The sequence below is a fragment of the Gallinula chloropus genome, assembly GCF_964237585.1.
Source record: "Gallinula chloropus genome assembly, chromosome: 2".
Lineage (NCBI taxonomy): Eukaryota > Metazoa > Chordata > Aves > Gruiformes > Rallidae > Gallinula > Gallinula chloropus.
The window spans coordinates 26,410,512-26,436,245 of NC_140086.1; the positions used below are offsets into that span (position 1 = coordinate 26,410,512).

The following is a 25,734-nucleotide window of genomic DNA, read 5'->3' on the forward strand; positions in this document are numbered from 1 at the left end:
CTTAAGATATCACATACGCAGGACAAAGCTGCTAAACACCATGTTTCTCCCTTATTGTAAGTTTTTCTGTAATTCTTAAAGTTGTCTTTTTTGAGGTACAGGAGAAGGAATCTGAAGCTGCTAGAAAAAAAACAAAGCCTCTTTTTTTCTGTACCCTAGCTATAATCATTTAGTGGGATTTAATCTAAACATTGCTTCTGTTTTCTTCAAGGCATGGTACAGAAATAATGACCATTGCATATATATGTATTCTGTGATGGGGTATAGTCACAAAGTTAACTGTCCCTACGTCACTTCACTGAATATGAAACCATAAAGTGGTGATCATAAATCTGACGTCGTGCTACAAATATTAGTTGAAGTAGATGGGAATTCACTTTATGTTTTAGTCATTAGGATTCTACTTGTCAACAGTAGTTCAAAGTCAATAGTACACAATTCTGGTGTAAAACTATTTTCTGTGTTTAAAACAGAACTCTATATTGTGATGCTTTTCATCACATTAATTTTTGGCAAAATCTGTTTCTTGTCAGAACAAGTATGCATTGTGTACTTTGCATCAGTGGACAAAGGTGGCATCAATATTAAAAAAAGCACTTCTGGTTTATTTCTGTAACTGAAAGAATATCTGGTTATAATTTAATGATGTTTTCCCAGTTAAAAGTTTAAATTCTACATTTATCTTTGGTGGATACTGGAGATAAACAGTATGATAGCTGCTTTCTGGCAGACAGTTGTATGAACACACATAGCCACTGTCTCCAAACAGGATAGTAATTGCACTCAAAATGTGTAATTTCTTGTGTGTTGGATTGGTAACAGAATCAACCAGTTTAACATGCACTTCAACTAATAAAATAAACGTCAACTATAAAAAGGTCAACTAGTTTTATTATGAAGGCACTTTTATTTAAAAGCAAAGCAGCATTAAAAGTAGATACTGGGGTAGGACCTTAGCGGTGGATGTTCATTCTGTATGTGTAAATGAACCAAAAGTCATCTTAGTCAAGCTTGAGGAAAACAAGAATCAGAAAACAATACACCTCACCCTGCCTTCTGCCATCCAAGGTAGGAATCAAAATGTAAGAGAGCTGTTGCTGTAGTTGGTACTACAGTTACTTTACTATATGTATGAGCTGAACTATGAGGGGTATGGCTAGAGGACTTAGTAACTCCCAGGGGCGTGTAGCTAGAGAGTAAGGTAATACATTGGCAAAATAACAAGCAAATGCTTATGTTCATAATTGCTGGTCAGCTTAGTGCAGTTTTTTGACACTGTTCATCATGTAAGTTTAAGGAAACGTGATTGGAATATAACATCTATGCAAATATAATACAGAATTCTAGTTAAATATTTCATTTGCTAGCCACTGAAATTGTCTGTTCTCAGCAGACTTTGCCCCATTCTTTGAAGTTGGTCATTAGTGGTCTAGAACACTACAATTAGTGCCAATTCTTGCTCCTGTTGAAATTTTAAAAATACAGGCTCAGTTAAGTTTTTGATTAACACACAAAAGCCTTTACAAAAAAGGATTTTTTCCCCCAAGGAAACAAAAGGTTTTGAAGTTTTGTTATCTCACTTCCTTAGCAGCTTCTAATTCCTCCTCATCTTCCTCCTCTTCTTCATCCTCATCTTCCTCCTCCTCTTCCTCCTCCTCCTCTTCAGCTTTTCTTAGTTTACTGCTGGAAATCTGATACAAAAATCCAATAGAAGTAAATCAAGTTTTGTTCTGGAAGAAAAACAATTCTCTTTTGGCATTTCCAGCCTTAAGTACTTACAGGTTTCTGATTTGGTGGAAGGGGACGAGTTGTTTATCCCTTAAACCCTTCAACTTCTAGTAACTTGCACAATGCCAACAGAAAAGATACACAGCACAAAATAAAAATACAGTAATGATTTTTAAAAGCTGAAAGAATCTCCTTACTACTGCTTCCCTAACTACTACAGGATAGGGAAAACCATGCATTGATTGAAGCAGTGTTAAAAATCAACAGGTTGACTTGAGACAGCAGGCTGAAGATGAGTATTAAGGCATAACCTTACTTACCTTGAACACCACACCTCCTCAAATTAAAAACAACACTATGCTGCTCTAAGCTGTTTTTAAGAATGAATTAGACAAACTACTGTAAAACTCTTGATTCTATGTGAACAACTTTTCCTGCCCATCAGCACTTGCCCTTCAGAAGGATGCTGTAGTCCTCCTTTGGTGGAGCAAATGTTAAAAACAAATGCCAGCTGCTAACCTTTCATCTGACACATTCTGCCACCTAGACTTTTCTCTAATAAGGGCTCAATCTAATTCCTATTGAAGATAAGATTCTTCACAGAAGATGCAACATTTACAATTTAAAGTAGAATATATGCATTTCTTTTTCTTTCCCCATGAGAAAAGGAACATTTAACTCAAAGATAGTTCTCCAAATCATCTGAAGTGCTTTTGAAAAGAATTATTTTAGGTTCAGCAGTTCTTTAAGGGCATGTGCAGCTCTAATTTTGGTTATATTTTCTGAGTTTTCTGACATACAGCAATATAATAAAACTTCTGTACAGAAGACAAAACTTGCCTTTTTTTTCTAAACACCCCCCTATTTTAAAACTCCTTAAATGCTAGCTGGCAGATGACTTCCGAGATTCATAATTCATACAGCTATGTATGTAAGAAAAGTTTTTTTGTGCATAAAGCAAAGAGCAGTCATCAAACTAATGAAAAGAGAAAAATCCTTAGTCTTGTTGATGCTTACAAAATACGTAATTTAGCTTGAATTAAATGCTTGCTCTAAACAGAAAGCGGAGTTAATCACTGGATGAAGCTGGGTTAACTTCAGTCTAAATGCCTAAACCAGCAATCTTTCAGTCTGCAAAAGAAGAAAAAGACAATGACACTGATTTGTAATTGGAGATTAAGGAGTGCTGCAGATTGAGCCTATTAAGGTAGCTTCATTTCCATGGATAGGCTAATTTTCCAAGTTTTTTCTAGTTAAGAGCTTCTGAAATTATTAAGCAGAAGTTCGTATTTCTGAATTAAAGCCCTGCTTTTCCCTCTCCTGAAATAAGAAGGGCTATTTTGGCTTTAAAGTTCTGCTCACTACTCAAGTAAGTACCACTGACTATGTTGTAGTTACTGAAATACAAATGAAAGACTATTGCTGGTGTTGGTGAGACAGTGGTAAGATAACTAACCCTTTAAGAAACAAACTGGATCAGAGTAAGGAAATTAAGAAAGTGGGCAGTTTAGCTAGGATCACAGAATCACCTGTGTTGGAAGAGATGAGTCCAACACAGCCTAACCCTGATTAGTTCACCTCTAGATCATGTCCTTAGGGACTTCATCTACACGCCTTTTAAACACCTGCAGGGATGGTGACTCCACACCTCCCTGGGCAGCCTGTTCCAGTGCTGACAAACCTTTCAGTAAAGAAATTCTTCCCGATATCTAATCTAAATCTGCCCTGCTGGAATTTTAAGCCATTTCCTGTCAGCCTATCGCTTGTCACCGGAGAGAAGAGACCAACCCCAACATCTCTGCAACTGCCTTGCAGGTAGCTGTAGACAGCAATATGGTCTCCCTTCTAAAAAGCACCAGCTCTGTCAGCCCTTCCTCATAGGACTTATTTGTCCACGTTATTTTGCCATAATATCTAAAACATGCCAGTGCTTCAACATTTTTGACTACATAATGCTGAAAATGGGTTGCTCATAAATAATTGTGTGTGAAAATGAATTCTTTAACTTTGCACATAGATGTCTGTCTTTGCACAAGCTGTCAGGCAACGTTTCACCACAGGTGCTACTACAGAAAGCTTGGCAATTCTCTCTTCATGTCTTCCACAGCGGGCAGTGTTGGAAGACCTGGATGCAGATGTTTTCAACCATGAATCAGTAACATGAGATGCTAAAGATAAATTGCTGTGCAGAGTACAAAACAAAATTTAAAAAAGACTTTTCAGAACCTGCTTAAACTAAGTATCTGCAATAATCGTGTAAAAAAAGCCCTGAACTCCTGAAGGTTTTCTCGTAAGGAGGGAGCCATCCTATGAAATACAGCTTTCCCAGCACATCAGCCTGACCATACTAATTACATAGAAGTAAAAATGCAAGTCTTATTGATGTACTGTCAGTGCATCATGGGACATCATTCTGACAGGACTGCCCACTGCTCTGCTCCTTGTGGATTTATAGTAGTCTGCTAAATGAAGTCAACTAGGATGGAGAAACATCTCAATTGCTTCAGGTAGTCTGAGTTGAAAACAACTATGAAAGTCAAAGGGGGAAAAGAGTTGAGGGACAAAAGCATTAAGAAAAATAATGGTGGGCTCTGCAAATTCTTGTTTTTGATAAATTAGCGTACTCCAGGAGTGAGTGACAGCACACACTTAGATCATGGTGCTTAACCCCACCCAAGCTTGAGGAGTACTTCAGACAGAAAGGTAGTCCACAGAACCAGAAATAAATTCAGTGATGGTATGTGCCAAATTCCCTGAAAGCCAAGGAGTGTGTTACTAGCACAGTTTATCCCATCTGGCATGCAGTGACTGCCCACCCCACCCCCACCAACAGGTTACTGCTTGTGTCCCTATACACCCCCGTGGTCTTAGTCTGTGCCATTCTGTGAACCACTGACCGTATTATTTAGACTGCTTTAAACCGATGATTCCAAAGTACTGCATTACTATGTGGCACAAAACCAAACCTGTGAACGATCCACAGGAAAGTAGAACAGGTCACCTGAAGGCCTTTCTGAACACAGCATTGGTTGCTAGTGAGATGTTTGGTGGGTTCCAGAAATGAGAGCCCTTCGTGTAATTGAAGGTACTGTACCTGATGCAACACACCATTTGCAGAATCAGGAAGGGCAGAGTGGGGGGCACACAGAACAGGACGCCTGCCTCTTACTGCCCTGTAGCAACTGTGTTAGTAGGGTGTTCCACCCCTTTTTCCTCCCGTGTGCTCCATGCCATACACTGCCTACCCTGGTAAGATGACATTATTTTGAAACATACTGTAGTTTCCCTGTTGGCCTAGATGACTGTCTGTTCTTGTCAGATATTCCAGTAAAAGGTTATGAGAACACTAACATTTGAAGTTACAGCTAAAAGAGAGTCTAGGAAAAGAGTATGGTAAATTTGCAAGTTAGAATAGAGTTTCACTCCATCTCCGTGAGAAAACACAGGGTACATTCATTCAATTTTCTGGTTTGGGTTTTTAAAAAATACTTTATTTTTCAAATAGTCCAAAAGATAGCTAGCTATCTGTGGCACCTCAAGGTAATTACAGATGCTTATATACCCTGGATAGTTTTACAGCACTGCAGGAAGTTTCCAGGGAAGGTGTCAACAACAGGTTTTCGACAGCTTCCTCTATCTTGAAAAAAGTGAAAGGGTAAACATTTTCTCAAGTAGCTTGAGCATGAAATTTGCTTGTTTGGTAAGAGGACAGGCAACTTATTCCAAGTCAAGGTTACTCTTCATGCACTGCATCACTGGGTTCTTTGTTCTTTTCAGATGGCATGACTCACACTTTTAACAACAGAATAACTCAACTGTCATAATTGATCCTTTCTGTGTTGAGAGCAGAGGAGGCATAATGGCATGTGTGAAATCAAGAACTTTTTAGTATTACAGTGGAAAAGTGGAATGCATGCATTTCACATTTGACCATCTTTGTCTTTTAACTGGAACACTGGTAAGAATCATTTGAGTAACGGGGTTAAAGCTGCAACAAAGAAAAAATGACTTAGCTCTTTTGCAAAGTCTGCAAGTTTACTGCTGCAAACAAGGGTCACAGACTTGTGTGAGGTGGCTGGTTCAACAGCAGTGGTGCTGTCCCCATCTCTTTTACTTATTTTTATCATCCTGCTTTACCTCACCTGTTAGTCACGGGTTTGTTCTGCTGCCAGGAGGTATCACTAGTCTGAGTTAGGATCTGGTAGCGAATCCACACTCTAGGACCTGCATACTGAGACTAAGAGTGTCACTTCTGTCTCCACTAAGCTCCCAGATCTTTTCTCTGCAAGTTTATTGATGCCACAGTTTTTTATGAAATAAATAGTATTGTTGTAAGTGGCACTTTTCAAAAGAAAACAATACAACTTTAAAAGCTGATTTTGGTTATTCCTCAAATAAAAATGATATTTAGAAAGTGCATTATTAAAAGCTTAAAATGATCTTTATGCCTTTGGAAGACTCTCTTCCTTTGTGACTGGCCTGAACTCAGTTAAGATAGTGGATCCATGTACAGCAGCTAAAAGCTCTACTTAAAATAATAATTTAATACTGTGATCTAACATTTAATTTTTTTTTCTTACCTGTACTGTCCTCAGTGAAGATTTTAAGGAGCCAGTTCTTTGCAGGGGGGACTTGGAATTTGCACGAACGATGTCTAAACGAGACTGATAGTCCGGTGGGTAGAGTGAGCTCCGAAAAACCTGTTCAAATGTAGACAGCTGTGACTGGGTGCCATGATACAGCTTGCAAGCTAACAATCACCACGACTGCAGCGAACAGAAATGCAGCAATCGACAATTAAACCTGCCCTAGATTTAAAATGAGATTAGAAATCTGGCTGTGAAACGGGACGGACTTAAAAGATATTTTTTAATTGGTGCCACATGGTATTTTAGTTGTGAAACTAGATTAGTACAAAATTGCCATGGAATAGTTTAAACGAAGGAAAAGATACCAGGTAGTTTCAGCCGTGACTGTCACTGAAAAATTACCATTTTGTATGCCTTGCATGAACTGAATATTGTCACCCTTGCTCCTGAGCTATGTCATGGAAAAAACACAATTAGGGCTGATAAAATTTACAAAAAAAAAGACTGAACATTGTTGCAGAATGGCTTGAGAAGCAAGGTCATGAGCCTATGAAGCAGCTGTTCAAGTAGTCGCCTGTGTAGTTTAGTAAGATTAGGCCCCACGCCGTCTTGGTGAGAACAGAAGGGTCAACAATTGGTCAGCATATTCTTGTGTATCATGTAGCAAGGCCACAAGATGTGGGAGCAGGAGGTGTGATAAGGATTCAGTGCTCCCGGGACTGAGAAAGAGACATGATTCCCAGGCTGCAAGATGGGTGGAGTATGTAAATGTAACCTTTAGTTAAGAGCCAATTAGAATACGACAAGTATAACATGTGGTAGGAATAGTATAAAAGGAAGTGTGTGCTTGCAATAAAGTTGAAGTGCTTTATCAATCACATTCATTGGCAGCATTCTTCCCTCTTGTCATGGCAGAACATCATCCAACTTGACAAGCTGAACACATATACACAACAGACATTCCAGTGATAGGAAGTGTAAACATCCAACACCCATAAGAACCGCAAGAAGGAATAAAGGACTGAAAAGCTTGTCTTGGAAAAGAGACTATATCCCAAAAGAAAACAGAAAGAATGACCTTAAAGGAAGCCGTAACCACTACAGGACAAAAAACCCACCGATTTGGTAACATGTCTCTTAATTCTAGAACAGCTTAATAAAAAACGATGACTGAAAGATGAAAACAAGCAAACAAAACTCAGAATAGAAAGAAGAGAGGCCTTTGTAATGAAGTAATTAGTCTTTAGAACATCTTATCAGAGCAGTGTAAGATTTTCTCTTACTGTGCACCTTTACAGCGAGATTCACTTCTGAGGTGATCTTTAAAAGCTATGATTAGCTGAGCTTGGAGCAGCAGTTACTAGGAAAAGTCTCTTATCTGTATTTTGTAGACTTGCTGCTGCAGTTGTTCTGTAAAGTCTCTGGTTTATAAACCTGCATGCTCTTGCTGGAAAAATGCAAAGTTTGTTCTGGGAACCTGCAACATGCATCGCATTTCCTGCCTGGCTTATGTGTAGCCCCAGGGTGTGAACACTGGTTTAACATCGTAAATAAGCTGAAAATAAATCACTCTTACCTCTAAATCTTCGTTTTCATCAATATTTTGGATATTTTGGTAGGCAGCAGTATATATCTCTAAAGCTTTCCCATGAAACAACATTTCAATGGTTATAAATTCAGAAAATATGTTCTAAAAGCAAATAAAAAATTTTCTTAATGCATTAAAGTACATTTCCACTTCAAATGCCAGAAAGTACCAAATCCTGTACTTGATAATTATATAATATAAGTAACTCCACAATACCTAGTACTTTTAAGTAGTCAGACCTGAATTTTAAAAATTAAATGCTAGCTGGGCTGTCACACAGTTGTCATTTCATACGAAATTCTAAGTAAATGTTTGAAAAGCAAAAAGGAGACTCCTTAGGAATAAATAAAATGTCATGCTGAAAACTCATTTGATACACCCTGATATGTATTCACAAGATGCAGCCAGTGAGTTTTTGCATTATTGATGCCAATCTTTTTTAACAGGTTGGGGATAAGCTATCTATAAATTCTATACGTAGTTGTTATTTAAAGATAATTACACCTTTTATATAATAAAATACTCTTCATATAATACAAGCACTTAATGATGACATCTTCAGAACTCAGTCTTTCATATTACTCTAATATCACATACTGGCTGGTTTTTTCAACCATCTTTAATTCTTCTCTATTTAGTCTGGTGTGTTTTTTCCCCAGTTAAAAAAAATAAATAATCTCAATTCAGCAATTTTGTAATTAAATTTGAGATCACATAAATGGTTTTCAGCCACTATAGTCATTGGGACTTAAGCCACATAATGTTTGACATTAAGAGAGAAATGAAAGCTTTGATAACTAGCAGTCAGTAAGCATTTGGTTCTTTTTACATGAGTAAAAACTCCTAACTACAGTAACCTACACAGATTTCAGCATACATATTATTTACTTAGAGGTATTTCTGGTAATTTGCTGATAGTAATCCACAGGTATCATTCCAGTAGCGAATGCAACTACCAGTGAAGTAGAATAATGCAACTGTTGGAGATGCAGATGCTAAACAATCTCAGACACAAAAACTCTGAATTCAATGAACTAGAAGAAGAGGATTTTTAATTGCACAGTTCACGATACTGGATTATGAAATATTTATGAATACCATCAGATTTATATTTATGTAGCCTTACGTTAATACTCCGTGTTGGTAATTATTATTATGAAGGATGAAATGTGATGTCATACAGTGAAATGTGAGCACACTTACTTTTATGTCCTTTATTTTCTGTTTCTCAAAATTATCGATGGTTTCCTCTAATTGCCGAGTTGTCCGAGTTGCATCCAGTGAAGCTCTCTGCAATTCACTTTCAGCCTGGTAAAGTAACACAAAAGGTGAAATTAGCCCTGCACTTGACACAAAGACATTTCCTCCAGTTACCCTGAAGACACTGAAGTCTCTGTTTTTAATGCTATACATCTGTGTTACTGTATTTGTTAATTTATGTGTAGCTTAATAAAGAAATAAAGATACCTTCTACACCACTGTGACTGATCTGAAACATGAAAAGTGACCAGCTGCAGCCAACTGGGAAAGTCCCACTGCCCTAAATCCATTTTCTGTTTGCCAGTTCCCCTGACCCAGCCCTGACACTCCGCTGACAGCACAGTGACTGGGTTCAGGGAATTAACCTAGCACAAGGGTTTATTCTGCAGAAAAGGGCTATTTTTAAGTTGGTGTGAAGGTGAGGGCAGGAGTGCACAGGATTGGTGGATGAGTGGAAAAGATCACCCTTTATTTTCAAGTGCAGTGAACCTGCTGGGTGTAGAATTAATCTCTTCCAGTGTCATGTGCCAAACTTCATCTCACTAAGTTTTTAGATTTATTTAAATGGATAATAGAGCAATAGCTGGAACTAATGTGCTTCTTCTGGGTGTCAGTCAGCAGACTAAAGAGCATTTGTAGATCCAAAGGCATTTCAGGTATTTTATTTTTTTTTAGTGTTTTGATATGATTAAAATGATGTATTTTTTATAATATATATTTTATTTAAAAAAAATCTTCAGCCAGGCACTGTGAGGGACCCACACCAACTAATCCCTAATGCATAAATAGGTTTTCTTATTTTGTTGCTACAAGTTGTTTAGATACATATTTAATTAGACACACCTATAACTGCACAAACTACACATTATCATTAAATAAACATATTAAAGCTATTCTACTTAAGTAAAATCTAAGGACTGTGTACGAAGTAATGATGTAAAGATGTAAGAGCTCGCACTCAAAGACTGCAAAATTTGAGCCTAAACATATTTTCCATGTATTACTGGTCAAACACCACAGACTAGTGAAGCCAGAACTTACTTAGAGACTCTGTCAGTGAATCTATTCTGTCCTGGGATTTCAAAATAGTGTATGGATCAAGTAATTGTAACCTATGATCAAGACGTATAATCTTCCCATTTCTATGGCACTGCAACTCAGACAACTGAGAGAAGAACGTATTTTAATGGCAATCGACACCACAGGGCCAGTTCTGTGACTGCATTTTTCACGTTGTGTGTGAACAGACACCTAACGCACAAGGCATGCTTGGTCACTTCTTATTCCTTCATTAAAGTCTGGTAACCTTATATTACCATCTTATCAATTTGAAACAATCTCCATATAAAAATGGTTTAAAATCACAGAAACACTTCTGCCATTACTGGGCAAACAAAACTGGCAATGGGCTTTGGTACTACATAAAGTCACGTGTTCCTCTCCCCTTCTTGGTTCTGCCCAAAACATGGGAGGGAAAGAGAGTAAGAAAAGTCACTCTGTGTATTCCCAATATTACAAACAGTCACTCTGTAAATGAAGGCAGCTGTAATGCATAAGCAGCCACTACACGTGTGAATACAGAATGTTATTTCTTTGATAATAAAATATATCTTCCTGATTCTTCTTAAATAGACTGGCCAGATTTTGTGCACAGATGCTTTGGGAAAGGAATTTTGTTTGTTGCAGACAGAAATGTCTGAACTTGCTGAACCTGCAGTTTGCACAACAGCAGTTCAAGATTTCCTCTTCTTGCAACACTCACCTGTGACTGGAAACATTAGTAAAGGAAGAAAAAGGCAAAATAGCAATTGTGATTCATGAAAGTATCTGTTTTCACTTCTACTTTCAATACATTGTGAACTATTTACCTCAGATATTTCAAAACTTTGTATACTTGAAGGGTACTATTATGTTGTCTGAATCCTCCTGCTGTAAGACATTACTTAGTTTGTTACAGCTTTCAAGCTGAATTCAAGTATCCAGGCCAAAATACTTGAGGACAGCTGTTTTTCTTGGGAGGGGGAATCAATTTTGATTTTAAAAAAATCTGGTGAGGTTTTCTTTTCAAAGCTGTACTATCCCCATGTTCTGTAAGATGGACTTGAAATCTGGGAGTAAGATCCTTTGCTATCTGTGGCCAAAATTGCTGCTGAAACATAAGAGGTGCTCAAGAATAAGAGAACCAGTGCTGGAGCCCAACAGCTGTGCTGTCATCAAAGAATATGGTGAACCCTCTCTAAGACCTAAAAGCTGACCTGCATACAGCCTCCAAAGGAAACGAACGTATTCCTGCACAAAATTGCAGGACAGTCTGGGTTGGAGGGGACCTCAGAGATCACCTAGTTCCAACCCCCTGGCCATGGCCAAGGACACCCTCCGCTACACCAGGTTGCCCAAAGCAACCTGGCTTTGGGCACTGCCAGGGAGGGGGCTGCCATAGCTTCTCTGGGCAGCCCGTCCCAGGGCCTCACCACCCTCACAGTAAAGAGCTTCTTCCTAACATCTAATCTAAATATTGTCTCTCTTAGTTTAAACCCCTGTCCCCTTGTCCTATCACTACACTCTCTGATAAAGGGTCCCCCCGCTCCAGCTTTTCTGTAGCCCTTTTAGGTACCAAAAAGCTGCTCTAAGGTCTCCCCAAGCATCCTCCAGACTGAACAAGCCCAACTCTACCAGCCTGTGTTCATAGGAGAGGTGCTCCACCCCCTCTAATATCTTCATGGGTCTTCTCTGGACAGGCTCCAACAGGTCTATGTCCTTTCTATATCAGGGGACCCCAAAGCTGGATGCAGTACTTCAGTCAGGGTCTCACCTATGTAGAGAAAAAACCCCATAGCAAATCATCGCAGCCTTAAATGCTGTCTCATAATATACAGGCATAAAGGGACTGGAGTAGGATCGCCTTTATCACCTTTATTTTGGCATTTCCTGGGTTCTGATTCCTTTAGAATTTGAAACTTCAATAAGCTTCTAACAAATTCTGTGGAGGCTTATTTTTTCCCCAAGCACAACTACCTCCAAAATGAGAGAGAAAGTGAAAAATCCACAGGAGTGAAACAGGAGTTGTTGTATTACACTGATTTTCAGAAATCTCCAAATTCCTAGCTACAACCTATGCCTACCTCTCTGGCATAGACACATCAGATACTTCATCGTTGCTTTTCAACCAAAAAAGGAGTAGGTAGCAAAGCTGTAACTCATCACAAAGCTTAAGAAAAGATTCAACCCCAACACAGGAAACAGTCCCTGTAAAAAGCATTCTTGTCTTACTGCTTTCTACACATAGTAGCTTAATTCCCAAGAAATTCTAAAAATATTTCTTTTAGCCACTAGATGCAGGATACAATAATGTGTCGATCCGATGGATTTCGCTGACGAGTCTTTTCCAGCTGAGTTAATTGCTTGGCTTCTCGGTTCTTTGCCGTTAACGTTGCTTTAAGATCACCCTGGAAATAGAATGTTTCAGACAGGTTTGAAATACACCTAGGATAATAGATTTAGGGTAGCACAAAATACACTTTTCTTCATACATGCATTGCCCAGAAAACATGAGCAGAACTTCTGCTTTAAACAAAACCAGATTTTGCTGGTCTTGTCCTGTTAAATGATCCTCTGAAAGAGAAGTCAATGGGGACCAAGAGAGCCTAGCACCTTGCTTGAGTGTCTGCAGCACACACTCATGGCCCTGTGCTGCCTCCTGCTTAAGCCCCAACCACCAGTGGTGACAACGGCTGCATCTAGCCTAAGTTGGATGTTGGGGAGATGGATGGCAACACAGTAGCCAAGGGCTGTCTGGAGCAGCACACCTTGCTGGTATGCAAATATGAGTAGCAGACAATCATCTTCCTCTATAAATAGCGGACAGCCCAGGGCCTGCTGAGCTCTTGTGTACAGTAATGGGCTGCACTCCACAAGCTCCCCTTGAGTAGGGAGACCTCTCAAGGTGGGAGCCCCCCTTGAGTAGGGACACCTCTTAAGGTTTCTGCTCGGAGGCTGAGTGACATCTCACTGCAACAAGTTCTCAGTAAGTGACTAATAGCACGCTGAACTTAGAAATCTTTGCTAAGTGATATAAAGGACTGAGTGCGTATCTAATCCTTTAGGCATAAAACGTTGACTAAGTTTGGGACTAGGACTGGATCCAGCTGCACCTAGATTCCCTTCTGAAGAGTTTAGAAAGCAATGGAGTCCTTTCTGAACCTCATATTCAACAGGAGTCATGATGTGAGGAAAAAATATATTTACAATTTTTTATGGAAAGTACAGTAGTTGGTCAAAACCTGAGATCTCCAAAGCAGTAAGACAGGACCATTCTGGGCTCAGCAATGGAATAAAGGTGGTATTTGAACTGAAAAGTAGCATCAAAGAAAAAACCCAAACAAGCACCAGTCAACACCAGTCAGAGCTTAAGAACAATACAAAACTGCTACACAGAGCTTAGCGTGCCACAGCTGAAAGGGTTAAACTGCATTTTTATCTGTGCTGTTAGTAAGGTGTTTAAATACTTTGGGAACAAAATACATCCTAGTAATGATGCAGCTGGAAAAGTCGAAACTTACTGATCCAGAACAAGCAGAAACTGTTGATAAATAATTTAAGAATGTTTACATACCACTCTAGATTCTTGTGCATGCTGTAAAACCGTGTTTTGCAAACAGTTTGGCATATGTGAAAACTAAAACTGTCACTCACATTTATCACTACATTGACCCTGGTGCGGGAAATTACATTAATTGTGATGGCTGTCATTTCACAGAGCAGTACCTCAGAACAAATAAATACAGCCCAAAGGAACCAGTCTTAACAAAACCTTACTCAGGCACAGGGCATGCATTTCAAACCATCTTTTCCTCTAAAAAGAGCAGTTCCCATTTATCTACCCCTGCAGAATGAAGTGAATTAAAGCTATTAAAAACTATCGTCTTGGGAAGCTGTCTGCGCTCCTCTCCTGGCTAGCAAAACTGAAACATGGTTGGAGGTCTCCTTCACTCAAAGACATGCAGCCAAGAACGTGTCTCTTTCAACGCTCTGTGATCCCGCTGACCTGATCACTAGTCCATGACAAGCACAAGCATGCCAAGGTTCAGAGTACAGAGGTCAGGATAAAACCTTTTTTCTATCTTTACTGTCCATATATCCCTGTGTATGTGATTGTCATTCTCTGTCATCTCGAGGGACACACTGCTGGTTTCTGATAATAAAAACCTGCATTTTTAGCCCATTGAAACTATTTTGCTGCTGTTCTTTCAAAAGGGAATTTACACCACCTTTAAGGCTGCTGGAAAGGGCTCTCTCCTTTATGAAAACAATGCAGCTGCAAGAAAAGCAGTAATAAAAAAACATTTTTAATGCTTTATATTTTAAATTTAATCATAGAGAAAGAGAAGAGAAAAACTTTTTTTTGCCATAGATCAAAGCAGTTCTGCATCTAATGGTCACAGCTGACTGTTCAGTGTTATTTAATGATCGGACTGTTATTTAATAACAGACAACCAGAATTAATGCTATGGCTGAAAAGGTTCTGATTTCCATGCAAGGTCTACCTGAGAATGCTAAGGAAACCACCAGTTATCATTACAAAATTCAGTTTTTTAACATGTAATGGAAATACCTACAGGGCCTGGACTGTGCTCTTCTCTACCTCTGTTCTCTGTGGCAAGAAGAACCATCAAAGATACTTCTCTGCTAGCCAAAGCTGCAGAAAGATCTGGTGCCACCGTGGTGGAGCTATATACAGTCTTTGAATGCACAAAGAATGCACAAAGACAGGGGACAGTTACGTATGTATTTTGTCAAAGATGCTGAAAAACTGTAAATGGTGAAGAAAAAACACAACATTAAAAATACTCAAAACCTGGGGAAAATGCCATTATGGTGAAAGAATTAAAGTCTAGCTGTAAAGAATGAAAAATGGGGTTTAAAGCATCTAAATACCTTCATCTGGGGGGACTGGGGAGGGAACAAACAAAAAACATCATAGACCTCTAATCTCAGTGGAACACACAACAAGAACCAAGGATTAGGTGAAGTCTTTCCTTTAAATCAAAACACCACAGATAGGAGCTAACCACTAACTACCACAAACAGCCCTACATTCCCCTCCATCTTCAGACCAAGATTTGATGTGGTTTTGGAAAACATACTTTAATTACACCCAGAGGGAAATAAAATGGAATGTAATAGCCAGTGAGATAAAGGACAAAGACTGTACAGTTATTCATAGTACCTCTGGTTTTAAACTATGAATTCAAGTCACACATAAGAACTCTGGTCAGCCTTCTAATTTCAAACCATACCAAGTACAGCCTCTCTAAAGCATTCAGTATCACAGGACCCACAGAAATAGCAGCATTCTTTTCACATCCAGCATAAAAAGTTTACGTACACCCTGGAACAGACTGTAAAAACATCCCTTTCATAAAAGGTGGTGTAATGACATATTCTGCCTGGTTTTACTTCATCAGCTAATGCAATTACAGGTAAAGAACTCCTACAGCTAGCACCCATGCTAGTTTTACATGAGTGACATAACTTCCTGTTTCCCTAAAGATGCCCCAGTGTCTAGAGGTGATACCTGAAAACTGGGCAGTTAAGTTGTAACCAAGATTTGGGGTAACACTAACAGGCAAAGGGAAAAAAAATGTTAATGACCTATATCTTTAGTGAAGTTTGTTAGTTCAAAGTTTTGTTGAAAAAATAGTTAATCCCATCTATGGTTCAAGAATGCTCTTGTACTCCTCACTGTGGCTAAGATAAATACATAATGCTTTCTGACAAAGACAAGAGGAAATGCCATTCACTGCTCCAAGGGATAATCTGGCTCCAGTTGCTTCTATCTTCAGCATTTCCTGGCTATCAGTGGCAATGCACCTCAAGACGGTATCTTCAATGCTTCGGAAGCCCCAAGCACTGCTCTAATGCTCAGTGTCTCCTCAGCAATGTTACTGCCACAAACACCTGAAACTTCTCTTCTACCCTCAACATATATATCCTATAGAATACTCGGGTCTAAGGCTCACAAACTGGATCTCAAAGTGACTATTAAGATACCAAATCCTAGGTACACACTCTATAGTCTACAACTCTGCTAAGAACCACTACATGTAGTACCAATCAAGTGCAAGATGCATTTCCTTCATAATCGTTTCTGAAACAACCATGTGAGATAGCTATGCAGTAAGTTCCAAACACTGTGCTCTATTCTCCACCGTATCAAAAAGATACAAGAACAAAAACATATGGAAAATGGTAGTTTGAGATACAATGCCACGATATACTCAAATGAATCAGAATTAATACACTGTAAGATTTTTGTATGTAAATACCATCAAATAATGACAATTTTACCTTTTAATTTATACAGATTGTGATACAGATATATACATCGATAACACGCTTGAGTTTACAGGATGAAGATACCCTCTATGTAATATGCAAGTATTGCTAAGAACTATTTTCATCCTATAAACTAGTATCTGCTTATTAAAATTTACTTGCTCAAGCCTGTCCCTCCTGGAGGAAAGACATAAGCAGATATCATGTGTGATTATTTCAACCCCCTACATACACTGTTACCAGAATACAGTAAATGAAGAGACCTCTGGTTTTTGTGTATCTCTGTATCTTCAGGTCATCCTGATAACTGTGGGACAGAGAGTGATTCAGGCTACTACCAGTTTTAAAAAATGTCTTCTATATCATGAACTTCAATGTAGCACCCAATTCAAAGTTTGAAAAGCTTTATTTTTACTACAATATGAAAAATCAGAACAACTTTCCCCTGTAACAACAGAAGTTTTCAACTGAGTGGCCAGAACACCATAATGTACCTTGTGAGAAAACAGGTATTTAACCTACCCTTTTAAGTTTCACTATGGTCCTGTAACTTTTCAGAGGTTCAACAACCTTGGCTTCAAGTCTGTCAACCTACAAAAGAAAACACAAGGTCACTAAAGTCACCCACATTGATTGTGTATGGAAACAGGAAACAATTAATTTACTAGGGACTCATCTTACTAGGAATTTAGTCCATATATGGAGTCGGATGGAGGTTTAAAAAAATTGGAAAAAAACCCCAACAGAGTCAATTAAATTAATTAGTAAATCATTTGTATTTTGAGGAGCTCAAGCTGATTTCTAGTGGTATTACTTTTTCTTCATTGGCAATGAACAAGAAACATCAAGATATATTAAACATGGAGATTCTAAGAACCGAGTACTAAATACATCAAGCACGACATCTTAGAGATCCACAGGTTTCTATCTAAAGTAGAATATATTTGCTCTACACTTGTTGGTACAATTATGGACAAAGGCGTCTTTGCTATCATACTGTCCACAAGGGCCACTTCTATTCTTAAAAATCATGGAAACAGCATCATAGGTGTTGAAACATCTAAAAAATGCCAACAATAGGTTGTGTGAAATGCAAGAATGCTCTCACTGATGAGTGCATCTGAACTTTTCTTTCAGCTCTCCTAGCTAGAAAAACAGCTACATATGGTCAGACAGGCAATAGGATCAGACCTGCCTGCTTGTCATAATTGGCACTGCTGCCCGAGTGGCCCCAGCAGAAGCTCCAGATGACTTTGGGTCAGTGAGTCACCCAACCCACTGTAGTTACATCCACATTCGGACAAGGTGCACAGACCTACTAGGAAGGGACAGGCGTTACACTCCCCTCTAAACTGGCAGTCACCAGTCAGCCAAAACCTGTGCCAACTGAGCAGACATTCCTCCTCTACTACGCTCTACCAGTGCACTGTCACACAATTTCACTTAAACCATCAGTAGAACTGAATAGGGCAATGAGGGTCTAAATGAACACGTGATACTACTGCAGCTGCAGACCCTAAGTTGTAACTCTTATAAGCTAATTTTCTCTTGCCCACATTGTCAACATATATAAAAACTGTTAATTAAACCTGATACCTGAAGGAAATAAAGCCCAGATTGTCTGTTTGGTTTTCATGAGCAAAGGATAACTTAATTTAAAAGCTAAAAGCTTCTCTTTTCTTTTGGTGGCTCTGCCTTTTCTCCTTCTAATGGTGGTTTGGAGACAGGCATTGTAGGAGGATGCAGGCCAAATGTAATTTTTTGTAAACACACTTAAAAATCAAAAGCAGCAAATTCAAGTTCTTGTATAGGTACCTTGAAATGAAAAGATTCGTAGTTTAAGGAGGAAAATGGACAGAGAGATCACGCAGTCTGACTTCACATACACCTTTGGCAATAACATAAACTTACCCTATTAACAGGGGCATAAATTGCTATTATGTTAATTGAAGCACAAAGACCTGGCTTAGTGGCTTAGCTCAAACCAGACACATAAGAGCTTATGAAAAAAACAAACAATAAAACCCCCACACACTATCCACACACTTGGATTACTTACTACTTTTTAAACATCTGGCCTTAAATACATTGTTAAAGGTCATGTGTATTTCTTGTTCTTCAAGTCCTCTACTTATTCTATGAGGTATGTAGTCTACTAGCTTCTTTTAAAAGGTTTTATTTTTCTACTTTGTTAACACAGAAAGATGACTCACGATGTTTTTTTTTTTTTAAAGTCCTATCGGAAAACATCAAGAATGTCAACTGCTTTATAGTCTCTTTTTTAAATTTTAATGGTTCTTACCTTTTCAAAACTATTAAATGGGAATTTTCTATCCCCTACTGAAAGGGCAGGTAATCCAAAAACTAGTTTGAGTACATAGGAATTTTTTTTTCCTTAAATCTCACCATGTGGAATTCTAGATCTTAAGTTACAGTTTGACTGGCCCCACACATAGATGTGTAAGCAGCATAAAGACCTTTCTTTACACTCTCACTTCTCCAGCAGAAATGTGATTATATTGTCATATGTGGTCCCAATCAAGTTTGCACTTTGAGTATTAAACTACGGCCTTAGAAAATCTACAGTGGTCCCTGACAGCACTTCATGGCTCAGTGACAGCCGAGTGAAGGACTCCAGTTAGTGGTCTCTTCCTAGTGCTTCTGATAACAGACACAGTAAAAGGAAAATGACTGATATTTTACCTCAGCTGCTGCTAGACAGGCCACAAAATTAAAGAACACTTTATTAACCATAAATCATTATCTGACATTTAAGACCACTAAAGGGCTTGCTCTGTCACAAATTCTGGGAGTGCTCATAATGATAGTTTCACTGACTTCAACAGGACTAATCTCAGGCAGTTTTAACTAAACTTATTAGCAGAAGTTTCAGCAGCCTATGCTACTCTGCCACTAAAATATTTAAGAGGTTTTCTCTTATGTTTCTCTGATGATTGCAGAGTCTATCTTCTCCCTTTTAATCACAGATAAGTAACTGAAAAGTTCAGATGGCAAACACAACATGTACAGCTTTAATTTTGTACCTCTGCCTGGCGATAATCCTGAAGTCTGGAAAATTCATCTGCAAAGTTTTTCAGTCCAACTTTTAAGTTTGGTGTCTCTGTGGCTGCATATGCATATATTTCATTTACTAGAAGATCTGCTTTGTCTCGAAGTCTGGCAGTTTTACGTACATATCCAGCAAATATTTGGCACAATTCACCAAAATGTTTTTCCACATTTGAAACAGCATCTTGTATTTGTCTAGTTTGATTGTCCCTGGATACCAAAGAAAAAATAAGTGAAAAATAAGAAGGGGACAAATGTTACCACAAATATCAGAAGAAAAGCTATATAATTATACTATTCATAATTTATACATGATTTGGACATCTCATTCAGTGCAAACCAAATCTATTCTTAAAAAGATAGTAACAGTCTGATGTAGTACATGCTAATTTATGAATGAAAACCAAAAACCACAGATTTATACTTTAAAGATCAAACAGAGGAAAACCCAAATCAAAAATAAACTCAGCAATTTTTTTCCTGTGGTTAAGCAAAAGTCACAATTACTGTTGGGATTAATTATTAATATAGTGGTAACATTCATAGGTTTCTAAAAAGACTGGGTCACACAGCTTCCTGCATGAGTCTGAAATCAACAGACAAGTCAAAGGTTGGAGGAATTAGGCAGTAGTGGTGAAATCTGTAGAAGTATTACATATCCTTTAAATTATGAACAGGTACCAAAACTGCTGCTGGTCAGGGATAAATATTGCCAAGAATTAGAGAAGAAAAGTAAATGGACACAAGTACAGTGGTAAAAACTCTTAAAAAACCACACAAAGGTAACTGATCACATCAACAAACTATTTTCTTTTTTTTAATATTAATCTTATTTGAACCAAATTCCTGTATGTTTCATTATTAACAATCATGAATTTTGAATTAATATATTTCACTTGATATTTTGATTTCCCATTCCTTCGTCATTTGATGGTCTTGCTTTAGTTATGCTTCAATGACACTAGTAAACCAAATCAGTGTCAGTTAATTCATGCCAGATGTTGTTATCTGACTGAATCATCTACAGGATAATTTAGGTAACAGCAACTGCCAGATACTGGGTCCTAAGAAGTCAACATGGTGCAATTCATCTGAAGTGCTGGAAGTGTCACCAAGAGAATACACTGGCACCAGTGTTCTGGTGAGGGTCAGAAACGAAAACTTCATATCCTTATGCTATCCCAACACCAAATGCTGGCAGATATTTAAATGCTGAACTAATACCACAACACATGAAAAAATCAGGAAAACTGGAAAAACTGTAATACTTTTAACAACAATGCAGTCAATTCAAATGAAGAACATCTTTCTTCAGGAACTTTTCAGGAAAAATATTTCACGCCAAAGTTCTGCTACAAGCAAACCCCCAGTTGTCTTGCTTCATGGCAAACCATCTAGAAGGCCTTTTGTTCCAAAAAAAGTAACAAAAAAACCCTTCCAGGTAAGTTATTCAGTCCCCTAGGACAGGCACAGGCATAGAACCATCTGAATACAAAAGGCTTCACCAAGTAAGTGTAAAAATTAAGACTCTCATAAAGTATTTATAAAGTTGTTTTTCAAAATTAATACTACCTGATAAAAATCTTAAGTAAAAGGTAGGTATTTCCTACTTTATGGAAGGTCTTCATTCTGAAAAGTGTTCCGCTCCCACAGGAAAGCCTTAAGCACATTTCCTCACCCACCTTACCGCTTGGATCTCAGAGTTCTCCTACACAAATAACATTTGGTTTTGGAGCACGAAACGCTGCCTGCCCTTAAATGGGGTGTGACAAGTTTTTTCTCCCCCTCGTAATTTTTCTGTGACCGCTTAGGGGCAGCCACAAGAACGTGAGCGAGAGGCCCGACCGAACAGGCAAGTCTTCACTTCATCTCTGCACCGCACAAGAAGACTACGAAAGTTTTGCGGCCTTTACCTGAGGAACACAGCGGCGGCTCGCCCACCCCTAGAGAGATCAGCTACTGTAAGGGGGGCTGGGCCCGCTTCGCCCCCGGACCCCCATGCCACTCCCTGGGTACCCTGACTGAACCCGGGCCTCCTCCCCTGCCCGGCGGGGCCCGGCGGCGCAGCCAGCCCCGGCCAGCGAGCCCCCAGGAGCAGACCTCCGGGGAACGGACAGAGACCCGCAACAGGCAGCGAGACTGCAGCACACCGAGGCCGTCGCCGCCTCCTCCTCCGCCCCTCACCGTCCCGTTACCTGGCGTCTAGCCCGCGGCCCAGCAGCATCATGGCGGCAGCAACGGCCCGGCGGGAAGGAGGGCGGCGCTCCGCGTGCGCTCGGTTTCCATGGTCACCGCCTGCCGCCCGCCCTCCATGGGCCGCGCCCCGCCCAGGCCCCACCCCGCCGCCCGGCTTTTAGCCCCCGGGGCGCAGCGGTGCGGGGGGAGTTGTCTGAGCAGTTCTGGCGGCGCTTGGGGTCAGTCCCCGCCTGCGGAGCAGCCCCGGTCGCTGTCGGCGGCCGGTTAGCTCCCAAGCGCGGTGGGCCGCTGGGGCTGAGGCCTCCGGTTGCCGAGCTGATCGTCCTCAGAAGTTCAGCGCCAAGTCCCGAACCGACGCAGGGGCAGAAAGCTCGAGCCTAATTAAAAAAACAAACAGCAAAGCCAAACGGAAAACTCTCTTTTTTTTTTCTTTTTTTTTTTTTTTTCCCTAAATATTCTTGTTTTGCACGTCCTGGCTTGGCAAATGAGAAGCAGTAGCAGGGGAAGCGGCTCTGCTGCCTCTGAGGTAGAGCTGCTATTGGGCAGACACTGGGAAAAATCCCACGGAGCACCAGGAAAGGTCTTTAAGGAAGGAAAAAAACACTTGAACGCCACTCCCCAACCCTCCCAGGCCCCCAAATTCCTGCTCTGTAAAGATAATGTATTGGGAATGTGATGGGGGGAGTGTCTTCATCCTGTCTCGGGGCTGAATTAAAGAGGCTGCTGGCAAAGCCCCGGTGTTGTGCAAGACAAACACAGAGAAGGCATTTAAGGGAGGGAAGGTGGGGAATCCTGCTGTGTCCAATACAAACCCACTCAAAAACACAGCAATGCAGGAGAGCTAAGTACTTAGGCAAGTGTTAACATGTGTGAGGAAGTGTGATAGGCTTGCTTAAGCAAGAAACTCATTTAGCTGAGATTTGGCTCTTTTCCTCTTTTTTTCTTTGTTGAAAGTAGATTACTTAAATCACTTATGCTAAAGCTTTACTTCCCCTAAAGCAAACTACTCTTCAGATAATGGGGATCTGTTTAGCAGTTTGCACCAACTAAGCTGAAACAAAATGGTGCCATTTTTCCTTAATGAAAATTTATGAAATCGGTGGTAATACTGACCCCAAGGACTCACAGATTAATACATCTAATCCCAAAATGTTCTTCAGAGGATGCAGGGGTGAGAGGTCAGCTGTTGCCTGAAGGTCTTAACTTCTTTATACTGGGCTTGAGACAAAAAGCTATAATGTTAATTGTTAAATTGTTCTGGGCATTCATGGCAATGTTTTGATTGGGGGCGGGGGGAGCGGGCTGCAGGGGTGGCTTCTGCAAGAAGCTGCTAGAAACTTCCAGTAGGTTTGCCAAAGCCAATACCAGCTGGCTTAAGGACGGACACACTGCTGGTCAAGGCCGAGCCCATCAGTGGTGGTGGTAGTGCCATGGGGATAACATATTTAAGAAGGAAACAAAAGCGAGTGGCAGCTTTTGGCCACCACAGAAGAGAGTGAGAAGATGTGAGAAAATCTGCAGACCCCTAGGTCAGTGAAGGAGGCAGAGGAGGTGCTCCAGGCACAGGAGAGAGAGAGATTCTCCTGCAGCCTGTGGAGAAGAGGGTGAAGCAGGCTGTCCTTCTGCTGCCCATGGAGGATGTTGGGGAGAGGACATCTCACCTGCAGCCCGTGGAGGACCCCGTGGTGGAGCAGGTGGAAGCTAGGAAGTGGTGACCCACTGGAAAGCCTGCACTGGAGCAAGCTCCTGGCAAGACCTGCAGCCCAGGCTGGAGCAGGTTTGCCTGGGGAACTTGTGACCTCATGGGGAACCTAGGTTGGAGCAGTCTGGTCATGCAGGTCTGCACCCTGTGGAAATGACCCATGCTGGGGCAGTTCATGAAGAACTGAAGCCTCCGTGGGAGGGGTTTATGTTGGAGAAGTTCATGGAGGACTGTCTCCTGTGGGAAGGGCTCCACGCTGGAGCAGGGGAAGAATGTGAGGACTCCTCCCCCTGAGGAGGAAGGAGCAGCTGAGACAAGGAGTGATGAATTGACAGCAACCCCCATTCCCCTTCCCCCTATTCTGCTAGGGGGAGTGGGAAGAGAATTTGTGAAATAAGTTGAGTTTGGGAAGAAGATTGGGTAATAAATTAGATTTTTTTTTTGTTGGTTTTGAGTCTTTTTAGCCCATGACACTAATTGCTGAATGATTTCTCCCTGTCCTTATCTCGACCTGTGAGTCTTTTATTATATCTTCTCTCCCCTGCCCAGCTGAGGAGGGGGAGTGATGGAGCGGCTTTGGAGGGCACCTGGCCTCCAGGCAGCGTCAAGCCACCATATAAATCAACCCACTATTAATAATCTTATAAATCAGTGAAATGACCTAGATAATGATGACATTGCTCATTAATGTGCAATATTGTAATTCCTCACACTGTAGCAATATTGGAGTTTATCACTCTTAAGTCTTACTCATTACACACAACTGCCACTGAATTACAGCTCTGTCACCCATCTCTGCAAAATCACACACTGCTTGTTAGTGGGGTGCAGTGTGGTCCGGCTCGGGATGGATACCTTTAGGGGGAACCAATTTCCCCTTCAATTACCTACTGTTCATACTGTCTGCATATTACATGCAGACATACCATTCCATTGTAGTCTGGACTACCTAGCTACAATTAAATCTAAGCACTTTATCCTATATGCAAATGTCCTGAGTTAGGCTAGGATAGAGTTAATTTGCTTTCCAGTAGTGATGTACTGCAAACAATTCACATACAGGTTCTGTAAAATGTGGGGTTTTTTTTCACTATTTTTGTGGTCACAGAGTATCCTGCTCTTACATGCTTAATTACAAGTCATCTCCCTTGACATGTTCTTTGGACAATCTCCTGGTCTCCTGCAGTTTTCTTGAGTCTTCATGAGGCCCTGTACTCCAGCAGGACCTCTAGCTCATGCATTATAACCCCTTTCTGTAGCATTAAGAGCTCTGAAAGTTGAATAGACCTGTTCTACTATTTAAAAAATATTTAGACTCAGTCACCCAGAAAAGCTCAAGCAAAGCAAGTACCAGAACACCCAGAAATTCTTAATACACAGCAGAATGGTGTTGTATGAATTGCTATATAAACATCATAAGAAGTACAAAATTATTTGCTGTGAATTATGGGCCAATGAGAAACAGAGACTGGCAATGAGAGGGTAAAAAAGGCTTTGAAAATAAAGAAAACTTACTTGTGATAAAAATCAAAGAAACAGTTGTCGCTGGAACAAGACGCCAAAGAGGAATGACAGCTCGTCTTCAGCTATCGTAAACTAAATCTACTTCAGCCCTGAAGTATAGAACTTGGCATAGACATTAAAGAACTTAATATGTATATGCTGATTTCGCACATGACTTGACTTAATAGTCCTTAATACGATGCTGCAGATAGTCCTGGAATGTATGGCCCACCAGCTCCAGCTGCACATAGAAAGTTGAAAATAATGTCATGAGGGCCTGTTGAAATTTTGAGTCATCGGAGAGTGCAGAAGAGCACAAGCTGCATAAATCATGGAGTGGAAAAATATTTTTGTACTATGATTTAGAAATAATTATGGAGAACACTGTTGAAAGTAATGCCAAATTTCCTGCTCATTACCTCTAAGTAAGTTTCCAGAATAACATACTAAAGATGATGACATCTTATAAATTACAAATTCTGAAGATAAGAAAGCTCTGAATATCCAATTGACAGTGTTTTCCAATATTCTTCCAGAGCATAAGCAACAGAATCCTTCTGACTTAAATGAACTTGAGTAAATTCTCTGTACTGTGTTGTCTTGAACAGCTGTATAAAACTCCATCAGTTTTCAGCAGAGGTGAAGAATTGCCTGTCATTGCTGGGCAGAAAAAACAGGGTGTCCTGGTATGCATGAGTCTGGAAAGTTCAGGAACATGAATTGGGACAGAATTTCTTCTGTAACATTTAGGGGACATGTTAGGC

At 40.1% G+C, this 25,734-nt stretch overlaps 1 protein-coding gene across 1 annotated transcript; it reads right to left on the minus strand.

The window, feature by feature from the left end:
* Positions 1 to 869: 869 nt before the first annotated feature.
* On the minus strand, positions 870 to 21,796 carry CIBAR1 (CBY1 interacting BAR domain containing 1; the record flags this gene model as incomplete). The annotated part of the gene is made up of 8 exons (XM_084280002.1): positions 870 to 1,691; positions 6,309 to 6,428; positions 7,894 to 8,007; positions 9,109 to 9,213; positions 12,510 to 12,611; positions 17,023 to 17,091; positions 19,545 to 19,779; positions 21,765 to 21,796. The coding sequence occupies 8 exons, from the start codon at positions 21,794 to 21,796 to the stop codon at positions 1,572 to 1,574; spliced, it is 897 nt and encodes a 298-aa protein (XP_084136128.1). The 3' UTR covers positions 870 to 1,571.
* Positions 21,797 to 25,734: the final 3,938 nt, after the last annotated feature.